At 35.6% G+C, this 25,756-nt stretch overlaps 1 protein-coding gene across 1 annotated transcript in view; it reads left to right on the forward strand.

The window, feature by feature from the left end:
- The window catches only part of LOC123308806 (papilin), a 162,475-nt gene extending 138,829 nt beyond the window's left edge, over positions 1-23,646 (forward strand). The window contains exons 23-37 of the mRNA XM_044891658.1: positions 6,627-6,797; positions 6,870-7,103; positions 10,116-10,286; positions 11,150-11,353; positions 13,681-13,875; positions 14,040-14,237; positions 14,594-14,782; positions 14,858-15,091; positions 16,347-16,535; positions 17,952-18,085; positions 18,143-18,293; positions 18,480-19,004; positions 22,698-22,865; positions 23,006-23,119; positions 23,180-23,646. Of these exons, the coding sequence (XP_044747593.1) occupies positions 6,627-6,797; positions 6,870-7,103; positions 10,116-10,286; positions 11,150-11,353; positions 13,681-13,875; positions 14,040-14,237; positions 14,594-14,782; positions 14,858-15,091; positions 16,347-16,535; positions 17,952-18,085; positions 18,143-18,293; positions 18,480-19,004; positions 22,698-22,865; positions 23,006-23,119; positions 23,180-23,379 (3,077 nt within the window). The 3' untranslated portion in view covers positions 23,380-23,646. The remainder of the gene's footprint in view (positions 1-6,626; positions 6,798-6,869; positions 7,104-10,115; positions 10,287-11,149; positions 11,354-13,680; positions 13,876-14,039; positions 14,238-14,593; positions 14,783-14,857; positions 15,092-16,346; positions 16,536-17,951; positions 18,086-18,142; positions 18,294-18,479; positions 19,005-22,697; positions 22,866-23,005; positions 23,120-23,179) is intronic.
- The last annotated feature ends 2,110 nt before the right edge of the window (positions 23,647-25,756 follow it).

The following is a 25,756-nucleotide window of genomic DNA, read 5'->3' on the forward strand; positions in this document are numbered from 1 at the left end:
AGTTCTTTGACCCGATTGAAAAATCTGCCATTTAAAATTTTCAGTCTTTCTATTATTGGCTGTATTTTGGTCTTTCTGTAGAGTAGTTCATTGGATGGATTGTGTAATTTATTGAGGGGGTGTCTCATTCGTGTTATTGTTCTCAGAGATGTTCTCTCTCCCACCTCTAGATTTTTTAATACCGAATTTGTGGCATTTGCATATAATGTATGCCCGTACTCCAGAATTGGTCTGCAAACTGTTTTGTATATTTTTGTGGCATTTTCAATGCTTATTCCTTCGTTCTTGTAGGTGAGACATTTGAAATGTTTCGCTCTCGCAATTGTTTTTTTCTTGGAGAGGTTTGATTGAAGCTTCATATTTAGTTTACCGTCGATTTGTATGCCAAGGTACTTTATTGACGGAGACGGAGTTATATTTCTACTGTCTATCTGAACTAGAGGAGAACTTGGTCTGATCTTGTGGTTGAAGATTATGAATTTAGATTTTTCAGGGTTGGTATGTAGCCTCCATTTGTAAAACCAGGTTATCAGTCTGTCCATGTAAAGTTGTAATGCCTTTATGCACTTAGCTACGGTTTTTCCATGCGAGATTATAATGGTGTCATCGGCATATTGCAGGAGATACTGATCTTTGCTATTGTTCTCAGGTATGTCATAGCAGAAAATATTAAAGAGCAAAGGGGAAAGGGGTGAACCCTGTGGTGTACCCTGTTCTGGTGAGAATGAGGTGGATGTTGTCTCATTGATTTTTACACAGAGTTTCCTTTCTTCCAGAAAACTTTTCACCATTTTTATTAAATAGTTCGGAGTGTTGAGTTTGTGTAACTTAAAAAGTAGGCCCTTATGCCACACGCTGTCGAATGCCTTATTGATGTCCAAACTAACAGCAGCTGTCTGTTTCCGGGTTCTTTGGGCGTTTTGTGTGTTGGATACAAATATAGTAAGAGGATGAATTGTTGACTTTTTTGAGCGGAATCCAAATTGGCTCTTTGGGATAGCGTTCTTAATTTTCTCTTCCAGTCTTCTTTCAATTATTTTTTCAAGAAGTTTTCCCAATACAGGCAGCAGTGTTATGGGTCTATAATTTTGTATTTTATGATGGTCTGTACCGTGTTTGGCAATGGTGATTATGGTGCCCTTTTTCCATATTTCTGGGAATACTCCGGACCTCAAACAGTTTTCATACATCTGAATAATTTTGGCATGTATTTCCTTGTCTAATTTCCTTACAATACTCCATGGAACATTGTCTGATCCTGGGGCACTGTTCTTACTTTTGGAAAGGACATCGTAGTATTCCTCTTCCAAAATATTGACATTTTCATTTTGGTGGGTACCGTCAGCATTCCTGAATAAACCTTCATACCAAGTGTTTACTTTGGTTTCTTGACTGTAGTCATATTTGATATTTCCATCGTATTGGAATGCACCTCTGAAGTAGGCAGCAAACTGTTCTACCTTCTCTCTCTTCTCTCTTTGTCTGACCTATATTCTTTGTTGTTATCTTTGAGCGTAGGGATCTTATGCAATTGTTTGTATTTCGAGAGTTTGTTAACCTCTTGATAAAATGTTTTTCCTTTTGTTTCGTTAATTTTGTTGCATGCGTTTATCCAAGTGTGTTGTCTGTATTGTTGGACCATGATATGAATGCTTTTGTTGATTTCATTGATGTTTCTTTTAAATTCAGGCTGGGGTTGAATCAGGTATTCTCTGTACATTTTTCTTTTCAGTTTTATCAGGTTTATAATATATGGTGGGAGTTCGTGAAGTACCGTATGATAAGTGGCTATGGGAGTATTTTTTTTATGCTATTTGATAGGGTGTTGTTGAAATTCTTTATATAATCTCCGTCAATATGTACAGTATGATTATCCTTAATGAAGTCCAAAACTTCTCTATTGACTTTTTTTATTTTGCATGCATGGAACTTGTATATTGTCTTCTTGGGTATTTCTTTAGGTATTTCTTTCAAGTCCAGACTTATCATCATCCCTAAGTGGTTTGATCCAAGGTCTGGGATCAATTCAACATCCACTATGTTGTTTTTTAGATTAGAGGAATAAAGGATTAGGTCGGGTGTACTATCTGGGTTATTATCCATGATGAATGTTGGGGCTGTCAAATATTTCGAAAATACCCCATTTTGCATAAATTTAGTGAGCTGTTTTTGTTTTGCTTTGTTGACATTGAAGTCACCGATAATCATTGAATATTTATATACTGCTGCCTTTGTTAAGATTGTCTCCTCGACCTTTGAATGGGGATGTATATATGTTACGGCTAAAGATAGGTGTGAGCATAAACTTAAGATTAGCCGGCTAAACTTAAGTTTATATTCGAGGATCGGCTAAACTTCGATAAAATATTCATCCGCGTCAGGGCATTTCATCTTTAGCCGGCTAATGTGCACATTACCCAAAACGGAACGGCTAAAAATGTATTCGATGGACACGCGGACAGGTGATGTATCATGAATGGTCGGATGGGAGAGAACGAACGCACACGGCCACTTTTTTGTTTAAATTTTTAGAATTGAAATATGCAAAAGAGCATCGAATGTATTGGGGTTGTATTACATAACGCCCATAGGTTTTCAATTCAACATTTAACAAGTTATTTTCATCTGTTTAGGAGATTAATGCTCTTCAAACCTAGCCTTATTTGTGAAAAACCATAATATGACCCCACAAGAAAATGAGATATTAGACATAGAAAATTTTTTCCGTAAACAAAAGTATATTTTCCCTACCATTCAATAATTGGGTTTATAGAAAAATTACGAAATGGGAACTAACGTCGCAATATCTTTCCAACCAATTCTTGCGCAAAAAAGAACAAACAAAAATACTATGAAAATGAACATAGTTGAAAACACTTTCTCTTGTTGATTTTGTTAAAAATTTCTTCCCGAGTCATTGAACATACGTGTTCCAAAATATGGCCTGTTGCCACCCTTGATGAATCATCTTGGGGGATATAGAGTTAACTCTATAATCGTTGTGCCAAATAGTCCGGTTAACTACAAACACGATTGGGCACTTCTACTTATATTTTTCTAGAATTCAACCTTTGGTATTTTGATGAAGAAGTTCGAGACATCGTTTTTGTCTGCTCATTCAATTTCCCTCAAATTATGAATAATAACAAGATGAAAAATAATCATTAACACTACAGTTTTCCCTCACACTCAAAATAGAATTGAATTTTGTCATCAAGCGTTTAGATTTTTAGATTCGTCAATAAGAAATCGTTGAGACACAGTTGAAACAAATATAATGTTCATTCTCCGATTTCCCAACTGCTCAACAGAATGCTTTTCTGCTATTAAAATATGTGAAATTCATACAAAAAATTCATTGCATTAATAGTTTGATTATACTCGTATCACTATTTCTTTATATTCTTTTAATTGCCGAAAATTTGCGCCCCTCAAGCCTTCAACATATTTGGCCGATGGGATGTGGTTACACTTAAGTTTAGCCGGCTAAAGATAGAAGAAACTAACTTTAGCAAATACCCGAAGCTAAACCTAAGTTTAGCCGGCTAATCTTAAGTTTATGTTCACACCTATCTTTAGCCGTAACATATACACTAGGAAAACATGTAATTTCTCTCCTTGGAAGGGTATTGTGAAATGCAGGCATTCATTCAGTTTGTTGTTGATAGTAGGAGGGTTTTCCTTTCCCATTTTCAGCCGTGGGTGGCACTGCACAATGCTACCTCCTCTGGTGTTGATCATTTTGTTCCCGATTTTCCTGATGGTTTCCCAATCTTTGTATGAAACACACTGTTCTTCTGTTATTTTCGCTTCAACAAACATTGCACACTGGATCTCATTTTTTTCCACAAAGTTGTTGATCAAATGCTTTTTGGGGATATAGCTGTTGATGTTGTTGTAGAGGAATTTTATTTTAGATGTCAAATTGGCCATTGTTGTTTGTTGGTTCTGTAGGGAATGCTTCATCGGGGTCTTCAATGTCGAACATCAAGATATACACTCTGTTTCCCGAGAAAACAGCAACAGTGTCAATATTATACTGATTTATGAATCTACGTTTCAATTTATCCAGTAGTTCTTCTCTGTTGGTATTTTTAGGTTTGTTCAATTTCCTAATATAGGTGTTAATTATCTCATCATGTATTGTAACTGGGCTGTGCACTCTGTTTTGTTTTTTGTGGAATTCTTCTATGTTTCTGGATTTTTTGTTTAAGGACTTAATAGCAACGTTGGGTATACCCTCTAACGGTTTTTTGGGGTGGTTTGGACATTTAGGTGACCATGCTTGATGATCTTCGGAGCCGCATGCCCTAGACTTTGGTGGTAGATTGGTCTTGCATTGTGATTCTTTGTGTGGGCCCTGACATTATTCCTTGTACTGAATTCCAATATCGACTTTGTTGAGACCTTAGAACATAAATACATGGAATGGACATTGACGTGCTATGAATGTATTTGTTGTGGTACAAACATTCGATACACTTCTCTGTCTAGCGTGACACTAAGGCAGTGGCGTGAATTGAATAAATTTATATAGCTCCTACCTTTTTGTACGGAAAATTTACGTGACAACGATGTCAGATTCAACTATCTCAATTGTCATTGGCGACACTAAGCAACTATCTCACTCCAGTCTTTGGACAACAACAAATGTTCATTTTCCATTTCTTGTATTTATGTTCCAAGGTTGAGACCAGGAAACAAACGTCCTGAGCGACAAAACAAAAGTATGGTTTTGCTTTATGAACCAGATGTTAGTTTTCATTTGAAAATTGTATGGAATCAATCGATATCAATTGAAAACGCTGTCGCCTGTGTCATAATTTTATTTGCAATTTATAAAAAATTCACAAAAATTCAGAATTATAGTCAATAAATAGAGCTCTGTCTAGGATACAAAAGTGAATGGTGATCTGCTATACGTCAAAGGTGTTATTTCGTTGCAATACGTTGGTTTTAATTTATAAACTTAGTTTATTTGTTTCTATTTATATCAGAAATTAATGTGAATCAATATTAAATGAACCATCATAGCATACACATTTCAGTTACTTAGGTACATATTATTTACAGAATTTTCAGAACCACAATTGAAAAAAACACTTACAGAGGTATACAAGCGATGTATGTTAGACCGTCAGAATAGTTTCTTTATGCTTTTTATGATTTATTTATGGTATGATCTCTTTATGACACAATATACAAATTGATTAATGAATGAACAAACACTCACAGCAGGTGAGTACTTTGAGTACTACGACTTTCCAAACAAAAATTGAAATCAATGAAACCTTTGCATTTCTGAATATATTGAAGGAGTAACACTTGAGAATCTTTGAATGGGCGTATAAAAGTCATAAATTGCCCTAAATGCAACAATGCAAGGGATGCTTCCTGCGTACAACAATTTACGTGGATGAACAGTTCTCAATTGACTTGTAGTAAAATGTTCAATGTACAGGCAGAATAAAAATCAATGAATGATCTTGATACATGACACATGTTACCAGTTTTAATATTTACATTTCCATTTTCCTCACAAAAGTAAAAACTTAAATTCGGAAAATCCATTTTATTTGATCCACAGTTCTTCATCACGCGATAATTTTCGAACGATATTTAGAGATTTTCACCTAGAAATAAGACGAAAAAATTCATCAATCAGCAACGAGAACGAACTAGATAAACAAAAGGCTGTACGAGAATGAAAGCATTCAAAACCTCTTTAATAAAAATGGCCATCTGAAATGAAAATCTGAAAATCTTAGAAAATTTTATGTCTGCAAATGTCCCTCGAATTCATATTTCAACCTGTCTTAGCAGAGTCTTAGAAACACATTTGAAACACAGATCTCGCTAACATCACTTTAGTCGCTTCGTTTCTCATTTTCAATCTATAATCTTTGTTTAAAACCCCATTTCGAGTCGATTGCTATAATAATAAGAGAAATTTAATCGGTGGGTTTGAATATCAGAAATTCCTTTTTTGATGACAAACGCAATTCGAAAAAATGATTATAAGTATTAAGACAATTTCGTGAAAGAAATTGACTTTGTTCAATTTTTATACAAAAGGTAAGTCGAGTGATAAAAAACAAAACACCCAATATTGATGAATTCATAAGAAATCATTTATATCAATATATTTCTTCAAGTCAGGATAACAAATGCCCAGTGTTTTAACTATATCTACAGAAACAGAGTGGCTTTTGTGATTCGTTTGTTCTCGCCAAAGAATAAAGTAAGGATTATTGTGTTTTCTACCTATAATGAGAGCTACCTAGAGTGAGAAGACAAGAAAATTTTCAACAGATTAGCAATTATGATGAGGAGAGAATGATGGGCTTAGGCGAGTATGCTTTGTCCATTGTCCTTCAGGGATGTGTCAGTACGGTTGTTAGTAGTGGAGTGTTGTAATAAATTCATCAATACTGGGTGTTTTCTTTTAGGTATCACTGAAGTATAAGTATTAGGTAGATGTCTGAATATGGTGGAGGGAATAATCTCCTTTTTATTTCTTGCTTTAATATCTGTTCTATCTGTATAATTCTGTGTGATCTGCTTCTTCGGAAAATCGATTTGCATGTCGTTTCAAACTTTCACTAACACAATGCTTTTATGGGTAGAGCTGTGCGATCTTCCTAAAGTAGAAGGTAACTGCACGCAGCAAGAGGCTAGATGGTACTCGGACCCAGCTGAAAATATTTGTAAACCTTTCTATTATACTGGTTGTAATGGTAACGGGAATAACTTTATCAGTGAAGAAGCATGCTTGTCTGAGTGTCCCCAGCAAGTCCGTGAGTACTCGCTCGAATACTGTGTAATAGATCCGATTTTCACCAGAAAATTAACCATATTTGTTTTTGTAGGGAAAGATGCTTGTCATTTGCCAGCTGAAACTGGAAACTGTGCTAACTATACGGATAGATTCTATTACAATACGAAAGAAAAAGCCTGCCGTCATTTCTATTATGGAGGATGTGGAGGAAACGAGAACAATTTCGTTTCTGAGGAAGAATGCCAACTAAGATGTGATTCAGATTCCCTCCTGCAACCAATCACGTTAGCACCACCTCCTTCGTATGATGGACCCTTCAAAACAGGTAATGAAAAACGATCCATTCAAACAAAGTGTTTTCATAAAAGTATGTAATAGATATTTTCCTAACAAACGCGGAAATTGATACTTGCCTGCACGAAACTGCCAAACGATGCAAAGCAGTCATGCAGTTGAGATGCGCATCCCTCTATCTTCTTTTGTTTTCAAGTTATAAGTGAAAACATATTTTTCGGCTCTTCGTTTTGGTGCCTCTATTTCCTAAAGTATCAGTGATATCGAAAAACAAATGTTACATTCTACAGCCACTTCTGAAGTGGCGGACTGAAAAAAAAACAAAAATCAAAAAATTAAAAGTTATCACTATATCACTGATTCAGTCCGCCCATATAGACCCTGTGTTATTCTTACATATCCCAGTCCCATTTTTCTGATTCAGAATATACTGTGTGTCCCGGCCTGACTTAGCTATAATTTAAGGGCATCAAATATACCTAATTTTATCGAAAAAAACACCCCCTATTTTTGGAATAGCCGCCATTTTGAATTAATTTTTTTATTTTAGTTGACCCTTTCAAATAATATCGATTTCTTTGGATTTAAAGGTCCTACAGATATGAAAAAAATGTTTTTGAAAGATAATACAAACACCTTTTATTGAAGTAGAACAATATGATCCAACTTAAAAATGTCATGAAAAAATTCAGAAAAAAAATTTTTGTAAAAAAATTTTCTGATTCTCTTAGTAAATAGTACAAAAACTAGCACATTGAAGTAAAGTTTTTTCAATGAGCTAATACGCAAGGATATTAGCTACAAAACGACACCAACGTGATTTCTGTAGGTTACATAATTTGAGAGTTATTGTTGTTCGAATGACCGTTACGGGAGCGCCCTAAACAAGACAAATCGTTATAAGGGCCACTGTCAGTCTACATAGCAAAGGCAGCCATTTTGAGCAATTTTTATGATGACTTCGTTAGTTTTATCATTAAAAATTATCAAAAGTACAGTACTGAGTTTTATTTTATTTTATCAATTTTATCATGTTCGAACAGCAATATCTCTCAAATTATGTAACTTACAGAAATGATGTTTGTGTCGTTTTGTAATCCTTACGTATTAGGATGTTTTTGTCGATAAAATCAGATATATCTGATGCCCTTAAATTATCGCTCATGCCGGGACACACTGTATATAACACACGTCGTGTCTCTAATTGATCTTCCAATAAAAGCCAAAACCGGGCTAGTCGGAAAAAAGTGAGGTTTGGTTCAGTCTTTGCGGGACAGGTGGCGCATCGGGATGAGAATTTCTCAAAACGACGCTCCGATATCGCTTAAGACTACCATCCTCCGTTCGGAGAACTCAGTGCTACACTGTACTGACGACGGTCAATAATCCCGAAACTGATCTACAGTTGCACTGTTTCGACTTCTCTGGGATTTCCTACATTGACCTACATTACTTTATCACTAGCTCGCATTAATGGAACGTTAATTCTTTCGGAATTGTTGTTTCCATTAATATCGGTTTAATAGTCCAGAATTTTAAGCCGATTTCAACGTTAATCCCACTTAAACCTGACAAAATTGAAAGGAACTGTCAGAATTAACTTGGGATCAATTCAAAAATCGCCTTAAATATGAACTGTTCAACCGAGCTTTAGGGCTCATAGTCAATCCTATATTAGCCGTCTGTAACTGATGCGTGTCAGACATATAACACTATTCAACAAGGGTTCTCCCACATAAGAGATTTATATTTTTTTTGTTAGGTATTCCTCACCTTATTACAAAAATAATAGTACTTACGTTTGTTTAGCTCCCGTTATCAAAATAAAAGACATGCGTGAATTGTCCATGTTCGCACTTCTGTACCCTACGATACTTTATAAAATAAACAAATTATTGAAACAAGTTCAGTTTCTGGCAGCATTGAATGACTTTGAAAAAGAAGCCTGGTTTTCCTTTGTAGAAGTGACCAAAAATTTTCTTGGCAATCACAAATCTCCGCAATATGTAAATATCGTCAGAACGATGTTACAGGCTCATCAAAAAATGGGATGCAACATGTCCCACCTAAGAGATTTATATTTTTTTTGTTAGGTATTCCTCACCTTATTACAAAAATAATAGTACTTACGTTTGTTTAGCTCCCGTTATCAAAATAAAAGACATGCGTGAATTGTCCATGTTCGCACTTCTGTACCCTACGATACTTTATAAAATAAACAAACTATTGAAACAAGTTCGGTTTCTGGCAGCATTGAATGAGTTTGAAAAAAAGCCTGGTTGTCCTTTGTAGAAGTGACCAAAAATTTTCTTGGCAATCACAAATCTCCGCAATATGTAAATATCGTCAAAACGATGTTACAGGCTCATCAAAAAATGGGATGCAACATGTCCTTAAAGCCCGTTTGCAACAGCCGAGAATTCTTTGGAGAATTCTCTACAAAATTCTCGCAAGAAAACGACAGAGATTATTTTGTATGCAACTGAACAGAGAATTCTACCGAAAGTGCGTATGCAACGGTATATAATTCACGGCGCATGAATTTTCGAGCAAATTCTCTAGAGAATTCTCGGCTGTTGCAAACAGGCTTAAAAATACACTTTTTGCAATCACATATTAATTTCTTTCCCCAAATTTGGGAGCCGTAAGTGACGAGCATGGAGAGCGATTCCATCAAGACATCACGTCATTCGAAAAACGCTACCAAGGCAAACGTAAACCCTCTATGCTTGCTGATTATTGTTGGTCCATCGTTAGAGAAATACTGGAGTCGTCCTACAGCAGAAAAGACAAAAGATCTAAGCGATCGGAATCTTTTACACCATTGCAAATATTATAATGCATTGTTTTTGTTAAAAATCATGAATATAATTATTAAAAAACAACAAGAGTTAACTTTTTTTTTATTTATTTATCGTGCGTTTATACCTTGGCTACGAAGATTCAAAATATATATAATTTCCTTAGGTGGGAGAACAAAGCTATAATTTTGTCGATCAGTGTAATTAATGGTTTTTTCGATGCTGAAAAGTCTCATTTTCAGAGTATTGTTTCGATCCATCTGTAACTGGACCCTGCAGAGCAGCTATGCCGAGATACTACTACGACAGATCTGACGGTGTATGTAAACATTTCATCTATGGCGGATGTCGTGGCAACAGGAATAATTTCGATTCTATGGATGATTGCTATAGGTATTGCGGGAATGCACAGGGTAAGTGAAAAAGAATAGTATAATATTCAAAGAGCTTATTATGATAGCTATAAGAATTTACAGGGTGACTCTTTGACTTGTTCATATCTGATCCATCACATCAGTAAAAAATACTATATTCCGAAAATCATTCCATTCTATGAAATCGTTTGGTGAAATATAGTTGAAAATGACATTTTTTTATGGTTTTTCAACAGCTCCTTTCAAACCGAGCCGATTCGGAAAGAAGTGTTCCTTTGGACTTCAGGAATCTTATGTTGCATATGTACCAGTCAAAGTCTCATCCTGTATAATATAGCCAAAGAAGAATATTCTACTTTATCCACGATTGTTAAAAGATTACATAATTCTAAAATATCTCACCTCGTTTTTGATAATATCTGTACTCATTTCAATATCTCACTCCTCTTTACGGCAACTTCAATATTAGACTAGATATCAATATCTCTATGTTCAGCCTCTCCATCTAATGGTTGGACTATGAAGTTTGATAGACTTGTGGATAATGGCTCATAAATCTCAAGTGATTGATGAATGTTTGAAAGAAAATAATTGAATAATGGGTCAATTAATCACAAGTACGTAGGTACGTCATAATACTTTGTTAAACGGAGAGTAAGAGTACCTTAAAATCAAAAGTATTAGAAAGTTGGAAAAAAGTTCAAAAACTTATCGATTAAATCGATTCAAATTATTAGGTTACCAGAATTGTTCAAAGCTGACACAATTAGTTTGAGGTATTCACTGTCTTACTTGGCGTTAAATGGGATAAGAATAAGGCAACGATATACGATATCTGACATAAATTGTAGGCCGAAAGTAGGTGCGACAAGCTACAGTAATTTAATTCAATTTTCATTTAGATCGTTGTGGTCTGCCGCCTGTTGTTGGAGAATGTAAAGGAGAATACCCTCAGTATTATTACGACCCTACTACCGATTCTTGTAATAAGTTCCTGTACGGGGGATGTGGTGGTAACTACAACAGATTCCCAGATCAGATAAGTTGCGAACAAAGCTGTAAAAAATCACCTCAAGTCATCGCTACAACAGCACCTCCAGTTCCAGGTGAGTAAATCTATATCTACATTGTTCTCATATTATGACGGGGTAGTATCTTATATCATAAAGGTATGCATTTGAAATAAGAAAGTAGTAGTAGGCTGTTTTTGGTACAACCGGAAGTTGCAGAGTTTTTCATAAACGTCGAATCATCCACCTCTGGAAGTGAGTGTGTTCCAATGAGGATCTTTCTGTTTTTGAAACTTTTTCGTATAGTTCTATTCTTCTGTCCAATGAAGGTCGTTCTTACTTCTTTTCCGGCAAATGTATTGACCTCTTCGTCTCCTTTAATAATTTCCTAGCCAGAACCCGATGAAAGGGACCTTGTTATTCTTGTCTATTATATTGACAGCGTATTCGATAGGTATTAAACACCTAACTTAGGTTAACCCTTTCCCAGTTCCCCTTTTTACTAAGCATCGTAGTAATTGTTTTTTTTTGTGTTCATTTTCGTGATCACATCGGGAGTTTTGTTGATGTGTTTTTCTGATTTTTAATTTTAATAATTTCAATAATTATTTTATAAGATTTTATAAAAATGATCTCGTTCAAAATCTGGGGTGCTCAGATTTTATAAAATTAATGCAGTGGACCGTTAACAGATAATTAAGTTGGAGATGGTAGTGTCAATATATTTATTGTATATCGTTCGCAATAAAGCTAATACAGTAATAAATACAAATACTAAAAACATCTATAAACTAAAATTATTCAACTAAAAACAGAGGTTATCTAGAATAGATTACTGAAAAGGTTCAACAAATTCAATATTGATGCAACGTTTACAGCGACAGAGCAATCAATGAAAACTGATGCAAGAGGTGAAACCTAAATTGTCTCCTCTAGTCTTTAACGAGAACAATACATTGAATATGAGAGAGCAATAATATTATAATTATTATAAACAACGTTGGTCTTGAAGAGTGTAAAATCATCAATGAATGCAACATTCACAGAAATGGATTGCTTACAAGTAAACACGATTAGAACGTCATCAGAAAAATAGGAGATACAATTGAAAATTTATGAGAGGTACAACATGAGAGTACTAATGAGGAAACCACTAATCGTTGGTTTCGAGAAGAGCAAAAGGCTTGAGAACTAACCTGTATATCGAGCAAGATGAATGAATATGGGAATATATCTATGAGAATACAAAGTGTAATGAGGATATCATACCAATAGAGAGAGTACATGATTACCAGAGCAGATCTTCCAGGGAGGAACCAGGATGAGAGACTATCAACCAGTGTCATGGCTCAAGTTCACATTGTGGTCTGATGGAAATCAACTGAATCCAGGGTCCTCCCTGGAGAATATGAGGGTTCATTCATCTGAAACGCGATAACAGTAATTAGTAATATTTAAGTGAGAGGTTAACAACATAGTTCACTTGAAAAATGAAATAAACTGATTCAATTTAATGAGAGGAGCATGAAAAGATAATAAATCAGCATTCATTATCAATTAGTAAGACATGAGAAAGGTGTGACATAACCATTTCCATGTAAGAGCATCTAGAGAGGTCTAAAAATCTATGTAAATGGTAAATGTAAATTGAATACATACTCATGAGGAGGCACATTAATGAGTTGACACGAGTGAACATATCAATTGAGCAGTATCTACTACTGAGGATTGCAAAACTGTTTGATTCTTCGTAAATTCACACTTGGACACATTTCATGAAATCGTGAAAATGGAATAGTTATTAATAATTTCGAGAAGACCTAGAGACATTGCCTTTTGCGACTTTACAGAGAATTACTTCAATGAGATTAACACAATGAGAAGTTAACTCATCAACGTCGGCAAATAGAATATGAGGGCAGAATGATTCGTTTTCTGCTTCGGAAAACTTTGAGAGTTGTAGAGCGGGGTTGCTGCGTCGGTCAATCAGCTTGTAGTGTAGTATTCTATAGTACTTTTCAAAGTACTATAGAATTGGCTTACGGTAATAAGTTGACATTTGGAACTAGTCAGTAGCGTAGACATGAGTCGGAGGGGGCATCGCTCAATTTTCAACATCATGGGTTAATCTATATATCACCAGATGGAGAGGTCAGAGACATGTAATAACTTCAAGTTGTGGTTTGTCAAGAGTGAATAGGACAGAATTATGTCTGAATATTTTCAGCATATCTCTCAAATAAAATCACATTCTTTGCGCCTTTACTTTAGTTCTACTTGAAAAGATTTTCAATTCTTCAAAATAGTGACCCTCTGTACAAAATTTGGTACATTACTTCGAGTGTATAGGTACGTTGAGGATCTGTGTCGAAAATATCAATTCTCTAAATTCTTATGGTCTAAAGCAATCGAATCTCTTTCAGCTCCGAGACCAAGTGAAGCAATTTGCATGGAACCAGCAGACCCAGGAAACTGTACAGAGAACCTTCAGGCCTTCTTCTATGATCACAACTCGCGAACGTGTCAACCATTCGCATACACCGGATGCGGAGGAAATCATAACAGATTCCAGACTGAAGAGCAATGTGAAAGATTATGCGGACAATTTGCTGGTCAAGGTATTACCAATTCAGGATTATTAAAATATGAAATAGAGTATCCATTATCTTCATTGGAGGACAGAATTTTTCTTCCGTCGAAGGAATTTCATTCGGCGTATAACATAACACAGCAGATAGAATGATAGAGATGTAACAGTTTTCAAGATATAATTATTTTTCAGATGTTTGCGAGTTGGAGAGAGATCCAGGTCCATGTAATGCAAACAACCCCAAATACTACTACGACAAGCGTGAAAGGAGATGTCTTCAGTTCATCTATGGAGGTTGTGGTGGAAATGGAAATAGATTCAGTTCGGCACTCGATTGCGAATCGGTCTGCCTGACCCGTTTCGAAAGACCATCTAATGAAACTGATCCAGGTAACTTTCGTCCTTCACATTGTGTCTTAAATCAAAAGTTCAGGTCTGTCACTATAAACATTTTCAAACAAAACATGATTAAAACCTTGTGAATTGTGAAATACAAGTTACAACAGGAGATAACAATGACACTAGGTAATCGAAAGCTCTCGGGTGTTGCCACACGCTACGTCACAATAGAACGCATTGTCGTAGTTATTATAAAATTTGGATTACCTATTGTTACCATATTTAACTCCAAGAACTCTTTGTGTTATTCTAACTCCATTGGCATTATCTTGACCTGTTAGCTCTTACTAACCCCACATTGCATCTTTCTCTTCTTACTAACTCACATTGCATCTTTCATTTACTAGCCGTGTGTGTACTTCCTGTGGATCAGGGAACTTGTGAAGGTGGTTATAACAAGAGATGGTATTTCGATAACGAAAGGGGAGAATGCATCGCCTTTATATACAGTGGTTGTGGTGGTAACTTCAACAATTTCAAAACCTTCCAAACTTGCATAACAACTTGTAAAGACTACATTACTCAAACCGAACCTCGTAAGTTGACAAGTCGAAAAACGCCTACGCTTGAACAAACTCTATTTCTATTAATAATTCCAATTTATTCTTCAGCTCTTCCTAGTCCGTCGAGACCACATCCTTGTCAGACCCAGTTTGAGCAGTGCGAAACGCTCCGATGTCCTTACGGCATAGAAGCTTTTGTAGATGAAAATAACTGCAAAAATTGCCGCTGTCAAGATCCGTGTAGAGAGGTGGAATGTCCAGAGGGAACCAAATGTGCCATTGATTTCAACAGGAACAGGACGAGAAGCAGCGATCCGAACTTTGTAGCTGTTTGTCGACAAAGTATGTACAATTTTCCAACTTGGTGAAATTCGAATATCATTGGACAGGTTTTGAAAAACGGATCTATAAACTTGGATAATATTTACCAAGACAACGACAAATGTGGTTCGAAATTAACTATAAATATTGTTCCTAAATTGATGTGAAGGATTTTTGAGGTGACACCGAAAGGTGAATTGGGGGGTCTTTCATGTAATTGTTCGTTCAAAGCCCCCCTCCCTTCCAAACTACTGCTCTCTGAAATTAGGGGAGAAATTTTATTTTTATTGAATATCTTGCATATGGAGCAATTCAGAAGGATAAAATTTGGAAATTATATAGCTATGGCTCATTATTATGTGTCTCTTCCAACAACTCTTCATTCCGAATATTAAATGAAATTTCATCATGAACTGGTAGCAAATTAAATAAGCAGCATTTTTGGGTCTCGAATTTTTCTCTTGGAGCATCTTTAAGTTTGATATCTGCCTACTCAATTTATTCAACAAATTATAACATCTCTGAATTTCAGTCAAAAGTGTCAGACAAATCTCGTATTTTTATGACAAAGAATCACGGCACCTTACATATTGAATTTGCCCTCCAAAATCAGTTTTTCAATCTTAATATATAAAACAAAGTCGCCATTTTGTGGGTTACACCATTTATAACTCAAGATTGGATGAACTGTTTGTTACGAAAGATGATTTGTTGTATTCTTCTACGGCTGGGTTAACATAAAATACATTAAAACTCTGAAAAATTTGATGCAATGAAAAAAAAAGGAAATAATTTTCCTTCAGGCGAATCACGCCAGTAGGTGTCGCTACGGTTAATAGCGTTTTAGTGAAAGTATTATATTTTATATTAATACGGTGAACTACATTTTCTAATAATATTATGGCAGGTGTCTTTCTACCGAACCCTACGAAAAATTTTATATTGAAAGGTTTTGAACAAATCCCCATTCTACTATTTTCGCCATTAGATGGCGATGTAAACAATTACTGTGTATTTAAAGTTAACCAAACGTCCTAGCCTTGGAATTCTAGGTCTTAGCGCAGAAGTAATATGGATATGGATAATATGGATAAATTTCTTCTAAAAAATTTCGACCTGCAACGTTGGCGGATACAGCTAATTTGAAAGATATTGAAGCTTCAAAGAGTTCTAATTAGGGTTGATTTTTCCTCCCTGTTCATAATGAAATTTAGAAATTGAAAAAAATATTCAAAAAGTGATATATGTTAAATAAAATTGAGTTAACATTTTCCAGCCAAAAAAGAGGGACAGTGTCCGAGACTGGAACAGGGAGATGACAACTGTGACAGAGAATGCTATGACGATGCTGATTGTACTCTAGATCTCAAATGCTGCTCAACCGGATGTGGTGCTGTTTGTTCTGTGCCAGCTGTAAGAGAACCATCCCCACTAGTCACCCTGGCTGGACCAACAGAAATACCTCGTAAGTACAATTCATCCGAACAACTTCAAGGCATCGGTCTAGAAGCTTCACGTTGTAGTACAGTTCTGAATTTCGAACTACCCAATAATCCAATAATAACACTGATCGACAAAATTATAGCTTTGTTCTCTCACCTAAGGAAAATATATATATTTTTAATCTTCGTAGCCAAGGTATAAACGCACGATAAATAAAAAGTCGAAGTTAGCTCTTGTTGTTTTTTAATAATTATATTCATGATTTTTAACAAAAACAATGACTATACCGCAGAAATAAAAACTAGAATAGAAAAAGCTCGTTCCAACTTTATAAGAATGAAAAAAGTCCTGTGTAGCAAGGATCTGACATTGCATCTCAAACTGCGATTGGCAAAATGCTACGTACACAGTATGCTCTATTATGGGGTGGAAGCATGGACGCTAAATGCAGATGCAATGAGGCGTCTTAACTCTTTCGAGATGTGGACCTACCGAAGAATTCTGAGAGTTTCGTGGACGGATCGTATCACCAACATCGAGGTGCTAAGAAGAATCGGTAAAGAAAAAGAAGTTGAACGTACCATCAAGGAGAGAAAGTTACAATATTTGGGACACATAATGCGAGGCGAGAAGTACAATATCTTACGATTAATAATGCAGGGTAAAATAGAAGGCAAAAGAGGCGTAGGAAGAAGACGAATCTCATGGCTGAGAAATCTGAGAGAGTGGTTTGGATGCAGCTCAAAACATCTCTTTAGAGCCGCGGATATGGCACTTGAAGAAGAAGAAGAACAAAAACAATGCATTATAATATTTACAATGGTGTAAAAGATTCCGATCGCTTAGATCTTTTGGCTTTTCTGCTGTAGGACGACTCCGGTATTTCTCTAACGATGGACCAACAATAATCAGCAAGCATAGAGGGTTCCCCTTTGCCTTGGTAGCGTTTTTCGAATGACGCGATTTCTTGATGGAATCGCTCTCCATGCTCGTCACTTACGGCTCCCATTTTTTGTGGAAAGAAATTAGTATGTGATTGCAAAAAGTGTAATTTAAAGGACACGTTGCATCCCATTTTTTGACAAGCCTGTAACATCGTTTTGACGATATTTACATATTGCGGAGATTTGTGATTGCCAAGAAAATTTTTGGTCACTTCTACAAAGGACAACCAGGCTTCTTTTTCTACGTCATTTAATGCTGCCAGAAACTGAACTTGTTTCAATAGTTTGTTTATTTTTTAAAGTATCGAAAGGTACAGAGAAATGCGAACATAGAGAATTCACGCATGTCTTTTATTTTGATAACGGAAGCTAAACAAACACGAGTACTATTATTTTTGTAATAAGGTGAGAGATACCTAACAAAAAAAATATAAATCTCTTAGGTGAGAGAACCCTTGTTGGATAGTGTAATCATTTTCATTTCGAACTTCCAGAATATCCGGCTCAAGTTGATCTGGAGCAATATGAACCCGAAGTAACTGGAGAAATTGGAAGTCACATAACGCTTCGCTGTGCCGTCAAAGGTAATCCAACACCTCGTATTTCGTGGAGCAAAGATGGCATACAGGTACATCAATTGGAGTTTAGTATTAAAACTGATTTTCTAAACGTTTCATTCTTACAGATCGACGGAACGAAATCAAGATTCAGAATAAAGCTGGACCAATCCCTTCAAATCATCACACTTTACACTACAGATTCCGGTATTTATTTGTGCACGGCTGATAATAATTTAGGCAACCCTGTGCAAAGCCAGATCAAACTGGATGTCGTAGGTAAGAATAACGAAAACGATGTTTTTAACTTTTTCTTTCGAATCTATATCTTTTTCTACAAGTACTACCAAAAAAACAAGAATGTCTAAACTTTAAATCTATTTGGTTGTTGTGAGTAACAAATTTTCAGTTTCAAAGGACTAATCTGCTAACTTTTACTTTATCTTCTTCTTCTTCCATTAACAGCACCAGCATTGAATACTTCTGCTTCTGTGTATTCTGACGAAGAAATGAATCCCAACGTCGTAGCATCCTTGAACGCTCCCGCAATCCTAAATTGTTTCGCCCTTGGGTATCCTATTCCTGTAATAACATGGTGGAAGGAAAACGACATGATACCACTCAAAACATCACAGTTTGAAGTTCGTAAAGACTTTTCCCTTCTCATTCACTCAGTACAACTGTCAAATCTTGGTATATACACATGCCAGGCTTACAATGGAATAGGTAAAGCCGCAAGTTATGGTGTTACCGTACAAGCTAAAGGTCCATATTATGGAAGGATAGATCCAGGGAATCAAAAATATTTGAAATACATCATCAATCCACCGAATGTTCCGACCACTCCCTCTCCTTTGATTCCTCCGACACCTTTCACCTCACCTCCATATGTACCCACCCAAAACGAACCAGCACCTAAAGTGCAGATACCAGAACGCCCGAAACCTACAGAATTCGCTCCAATGCCTGAAAGGACCACTAGTTACTATGGTAAACCAATGCTGTCCATAACGTAAATGCTTTTGCGCAGATGCTTGCTAACATTTATTTTGGAGCTCTTCAGCATGCATACGCTCACTATTTCTGCTTTAGCTCTGCTTCATATGGCAAACACACTTTCCTATTATCACTCAAAGATTGACAAGTACTCATGCAAGTCTTGATGTCTACCATACCATACCATGACTGAATGTGGTCTACATTCGATCCCTATTCCCTCCTGTAGTCTGTCGGCGAAAAGTTGTACTATTATTGACTGCAGGTCATGTGGTATTGTTTGAGAGTCATGAATGGGTGTAGGATTCTACAGAGTAAGTGAGGCTTGGTGCAGTCTTGGTTGGACAGGTGGCGTGTCATGATGAGGATTGAAAAATATCCCTCATGGCGGGCTTCCTTTCTTTTCTCGCTTAAAGACATTATCCTCCGGTTGACATGTTGCACTGCACTGTACAATGACCCCGAAACCGATCTACAGTTCGTGTATATATGTTTCAGCCTCTCTGGGAATTCCTACGCTGATTCATGATTTCTGATTCTTCGAATTGTCGTCTCCACATTAAATACTCATGCAAGTGTTTTTTATGTACAAATTCTCGATTGTTTATTGTTTTGTGATTCAAAATGATTCGTCGGTTGATTTGGCTATTCTGAATCAACCAATTGATGGTCGTATATTTAGCCATAGTTGCCACATGATCGGCTTCTCTTCGAATTGAAACATTCAAATGACTACTTTTCTTTCACATAGATGAATCCACACGTCACCTGTGACGATGTTGTGCATACAGGGTATACCAGGTGTGTGTAAATTGTCCTTCACTTTATTTCAATCCAAGATATAGACTAACCTGCTTCAGTTCAAAGATTATAGAGTAGAAAGATAGGAAACGCCCTCATAAATCTAGTACAAAAATCGACTGTAATTTGTACAGTGAAAACACATTTGACAATGAGATGGCGCTGAAAACGTTCTGTCAATACAGAAAAACTGTTTAGTAACAGCGAATAGAGCTTTGACTAAGACACAAAAAGCATAATATACTTTTGTGGCTGCATGGTGATCTGCTATACGTCAAAGGTGTTATTTCTGTTCAAGACGTTGTTTTGAATTAACAAACTTAGTTGAATCTGTACAATTCATATCAGAAATTGATATGAACCAATATCCAATGTAACATCATAGCATACACATTTCAGTTACTTACATATTATTCACAGAATGCAGAATCCCAATTAAAAAAAAAAACTTCACTGAGGTATAAAAGACCTGTATGTTTGCCCGTCAGTATAGTTTCTTTATAATTTCTTTATGATATGGTTTCTTTAAAACACAATATACAAATTGATTCATAAATGAATAAAACACTTACAGCAGGTTTCATAAAACTTTGACTTTCCAAACAACAATTTGACAGTCACCCGATTCCCAAATCGAAATCAACAATTGAGAATCTTTGAATGGACATATAAAAGTAATAAATTTCCTCCAGTTCTCAATTGAATTGCAGCAAAATGTTCAGTACACATGGTGTAGTCAGTAGTGTTTGCAGCCCTTTACGCCCTGAAAATTTTATCCACTTGGTAGCACTGAAAATAAAAATCAATGAATGACCGAGTCTCATGTTACCAGTTTCAATACTGACATTCCCATTTTCCTCAGTGAGATTCGTTTTATTCGATCGACAGTTCTTCACCATACAATAATTTTCCAACGATATTTTGAGGTTTTCACCAAGAAATTAGACACAAATTTCAATAATCAGCTACTAGAACGAGCTTGATAAACAAAAGGCGGTACCAGAATCGAAACATTCAAAACCTCTTTGATCAAAATGGCTATCTGAAATCTAACAAAATTTTAAATGTTTCTGCAAATATCCCTCGAATTAATATTTAACCAGTCTAAGGGCCTTAAAAACACATTTGAAACACAGATGGCGCTCACATCACTTTAGTCCCTTCGTCTTTCTACTCTAAATCTTTGCCTTACGTCCAGTTTCATAATCAAGTTTAAGGTCACTTTAAGCTTTACTGTAATTTTTAGTAGGGTTAAAGGAAGCTTTATAATTAAAGACTCTGTAGGTTTGATTATGTAACCGGCCGTTAGTTCTTAACTTTGACAATTTGCCACATTTGACATTCCAAATTTCCATTGCATATGTCATATCAAGCGATCTTATATAGGGAGTGAAGGAATTGCAATTTACCGGAATTCTACTCATGCGACTCATGTCATTATTACCCCTCATACTCGACCTACGAATAATGACACATTGCCAATGTTTTCAATAAATAATGTAAGCGCTCTCGGCAGTCGCCACTCTTTGTACCATTTGTCTGAAGTCGAAGTAGCGTAGCAGCAAGATTCCACTACATACCCCTGATACAGTGATACTTCTTCCGCCTCTGCTATGCTATCTGCCAGCCATAGAACACAAATAATGCTGCCGGCTATCTTGTTCGAGAACAGCGACGTCCACCACTATATCATTTCATTCGGCCATAACGCAGATTTGAACAAATCTCGATTTACAACCAACGTCCGAGCGCGCCCATAGGAGTATTCACTTCAAGATTGGTTATTTGATACGGCTCGCATATCCACTTTGGTTTGAATGAGTATATCTATTGTGTGTTCAAAAAGTACTGAAAATGCCAAAGTATTAAAATCGAAAAGCCAGTTTCCTAATGAAATTTGAAGTTCCTTTAAACTTGAAGCTTCCTTTATTGGTATTGTACCATTCGACGAACTCAATTCACGTCATTACAGACGCCACTAGCTACATATAAGTCATATATATATATTCTTTTGAATGTCAGCAATACATTTTTAGTTATCAAACAATATAGCAGATGTATGAGTTTTAGCAAAGGTTAGTGTAACGGGGTACCATACAATTCGGAGTATGAAGTAGTTTTTGTGTGTGTATATTTTTCTGTAAAATGAGCTTCATAGAGATTTTCTTTGCTCTTATCAATTAAATAATAATAATGATAATAATAATGATACAAGAGCTTAGGGAAAAACCTCAGTAAAAAAACCCTGTCTCCCCGTGAGTAGTGTAGTGATGACAAATTCACAGAATAAGCTTTTAATACTGAAGGCCTTCCTTTCCATTGACATAAAAATTTCTTCATCCACCTTCCATTTCGAAATAATATCTGAAACAAAGAAACAGAGCAGAAAACGAGAAAAGAAAGTGAATAATAAAGCCTTCATCCAAACTTATTCCAAGACTTGATGATGACTGAAGAAAAAAATAAATAATCATAGGTACATAACTTGTTTTTCAATTGCATTGGGAGGAATATCATCTCTGCGTCAAAAATCTTCTGCTGATCTTGGTGGAGGATCACCCACGTTTTTAGAAATGCCTTCAGTACTCAAATTAATAATAGCCAAATCTTGCTTTTGAATGGGAGGGTCTTTCGACCAGGTCCAGTCTTCCAAGTGATGATTCTTCTATTCTTCAGTTGTTCGAGGAACGCTACAGGACCCTTATTTTATATAAGTCATATGAATTCAATACTGACTCATAGGTAGAGTGCCACTGTTCGAACAATGCCACAGTACCCATCTGAAATTGTTTTCAAGATAAACACATATAGCTTGAGCCAAACGCTTCTTGCATTTATTGGAATAAACAGTGAAAAATAATGAGATATGCTTGTAATACTTTGCAGTTCCAATCAATGTAAACTTGACAACACCGGAGAAGAAGTTCCCTGTAGGCAACGATTTGAAGCTTGTTTGCGAGTTCCAAGGATATCCTCCACCACATATCAGTTGGTACAAGGACGGAATACCACTCACGTCATCCAATAGGATAAACATCGAGGTTCATCCAACAGGTAAGTCTTATATTGACTTCAGATATATTTTGACAGCAATATCACATTCTATCATTCAATAAGTCCAATAAGTACTGAACGATATACACTGTAATAAATTGCTGCATTGTAGTTTAATGCAAACCAATCCAAATTTTCAGGGTATAGTCGACTGATATTGTTCAAAGCAACCAAGGCGGATTCCGGTATTTACGAATGCGAAGCCAAAAATGAAAACTCCAGAGCAACTAGCTCAGCTGAGATAACAGTGGAAGGTACATATTTACGAATATTGAAAAAAAACTTGAATTATCTTTATCGTACTTTCGTTCCAGGAGTTTATATACATCCAAACTGCACAGATAACAAGTTTTTCGCAAACTGCACCCTCATCGTTGCATCGAATTATTGCAACCACAAATATTATGCCAAATTCTGCTGTAGGTCGTGTACTGAAGCAGGTTTACTACCAGCAAATGGAGACCATTTAAGAGGTTTGGACAAATACTCGTCTCTACGCAATAATTTGGTGTGAATGAACTGTTACTAGTCCCATTTTTGTTTTTAAGTTTGTCTAGCCTAAGTTATTTTATTTTAAATTAATAATTTGCCATCTGTATTTAAATTTATATTTCAAATTTGATGAATAATCAATTGTAATTAAATGTAGATAAATTATTCAAAGTGCATTTATGTGTGCAAGTTTGTGTGCCTTATGATCAACATCATTAATTTGTAAATACTGACAAATAATTTTTTAAGAAGAGTGTATAATTGCGAAAATAAAATATTTTGAATTAGATTTCATTTCTGTCATTGACCTATCCATTTAATGAATACTCAATGTTTCTTTGAAAACCAAGGCTGACTCCCAAATATTATGATTTGCATCACATCTTATTCTACATTATACAGGGTGAGTAAACTCACTTTTTCTGATTAATTCCATGGTTTTGATCATTTTAACTAGATCATATCTTGAAAACCGATCGAAATAAATGTATTATTTTCCTCACGAACAGTTTTGAAATCTTCTATTTTTCGGATTACACTACAGTTGGTCCGAAAGAACTACAATTTTTCGAAAATGACCTTAAAATGGTTAACAAGTTCATTATCTTTAAACCATGCTGTGAATTGATTTTTAAGAATTATTCATTTTAGGCCTTAATTTTCTCCATAAAAATGAGGACCACCCACTAAAGGTATCCACCAGAAAAAATTCAGTGCAAGCCTTTTGAAAAACTGCACACTCGAACGGTTTCCAAGATATGACATCTTGTTGAAACCATCATAACCATGAAATTTGACGGAAAAAATGCTCCATGTCAAAAAGACACACTGGTTGATTATGAATTATTAGAGTATGGTATAAAAATGGGGCATTCTCTTTTAATACGCCGTAAATACCATATAGTGCTTGATTTATTGAAACCTTTTACAAGTAGGTAACCATATGCTTGTTCAGTAACAAGCAGGCATAGGTATGATTTATGTTATTTCATGTGAACTTTAATTCAACAATTGTCAATTTGACTATATAAAGCTATGTAATATTTTTTTGATTATTACCAATTTGCTTTCAATAAATGACAAATTTTGCCCATTTCCATATTCAATTACCATCTTATTTTAAAATTGCACATTTTACTTCATTTCGATTACTCGCATTATCTCGTACCTTGAACGATGTTTTATGTAATATGGTTAATTTCTATACATTCTTCCAACTGAGAGAGTAAGTATGAGACGCCAGTGTAAAAAAATAAAGTAATCAAATACTAAATAGGTTAAAACCCACCAATAAATTAGGTCCAAATTATCCACACAATTTGTTCGAAGCCTTCACCAATAGATTGATGCTCGCACAGTTTTAACCATTCAAGTTAAGAGGAAGTAATCCCTCAAGAATCTCCATTCAATAACAGCATTCACTAGTTCTTAATTTCAGCTTTTAATTTTGGACGTAAAGCGTTGAATAATAGACGTTTTGATGTCACTCTTTCTTTTTTTCCAATTTAGTTGGTTTTTTAAAGTTGTTCTTTTAGTGTCTGTAAAACTTGTTTCCACAATCATTTTTCCACGGTTTTTCAACATATTTCGATAAAAATAGCGGCGGGTTATATCGGCGATTCAATTCTTCATATATTGCAAAAATTTTCATAGTAATATATAGCAAAATTACGCTGAAATTCAGGAATATCTGAAAATTATTCAATATTCCTAATATTACTTCTCGCGTACTAATGGGGGCTACCGTTTTTTTGCTCACCAGTTGGCGCCTTTGTAGAGTGAGGTCCTGAACATAGACAAACTAATGCAAGATTTGTTTATCTACGATGACGGGAACTTGTGATTTCATAGATCATAATATTGGAGAAATTGAATATATAGATATTTGTTTACTAATCAATATCTTGTTCGTCATGTGTGTAAGTCCCTTTCTGACAATGATTTGGCTTCACTTCTTTTATAGCATTAAACACGTAATATCAATAAAAGTATTATAGATATATGGAGACCATAAACTTAATATTAATCATATAGTTGAGTCTATGAGTTGGACCTCACGCTACACTAGCACATCTAGCGGCGAATTCACACGCGGTAGCCCTCATTTATACTTTTTAACTGACTCAGTTCGTAATTTAGGCTATTGCTCAAATATGTGGCACATGTACGTATTCTGGGTAGCATCCGTAAAGTAACCAATGTCGATAGTCTTGATCCCGAATCGTATGTAGTACTTCCCCTTAATATACAGTAGTAATAATATCACTATGACGCCTCAATTTTAGTTAGTAGCCTTCGTTTCGGAATTGAATTTGAGCTTTTTCATCAGAAGCTTTCAATTCCAGTCACTTGCTTAAGTTAAGCAAGTTTCCCTTCCCTTGCTCTGAAGTCACTGATCA

This window comes from Coccinella septempunctata, chromosome 2 (genome assembly GCF_907165205.1).
Source record: "Coccinella septempunctata chromosome 2, icCocSept1.1, whole genome shotgun sequence".
In the NCBI taxonomy this organism is placed as follows: domain Eukaryota; kingdom Metazoa; phylum Arthropoda; class Insecta; order Coleoptera; family Coccinellidae; genus Coccinella; species Coccinella septempunctata.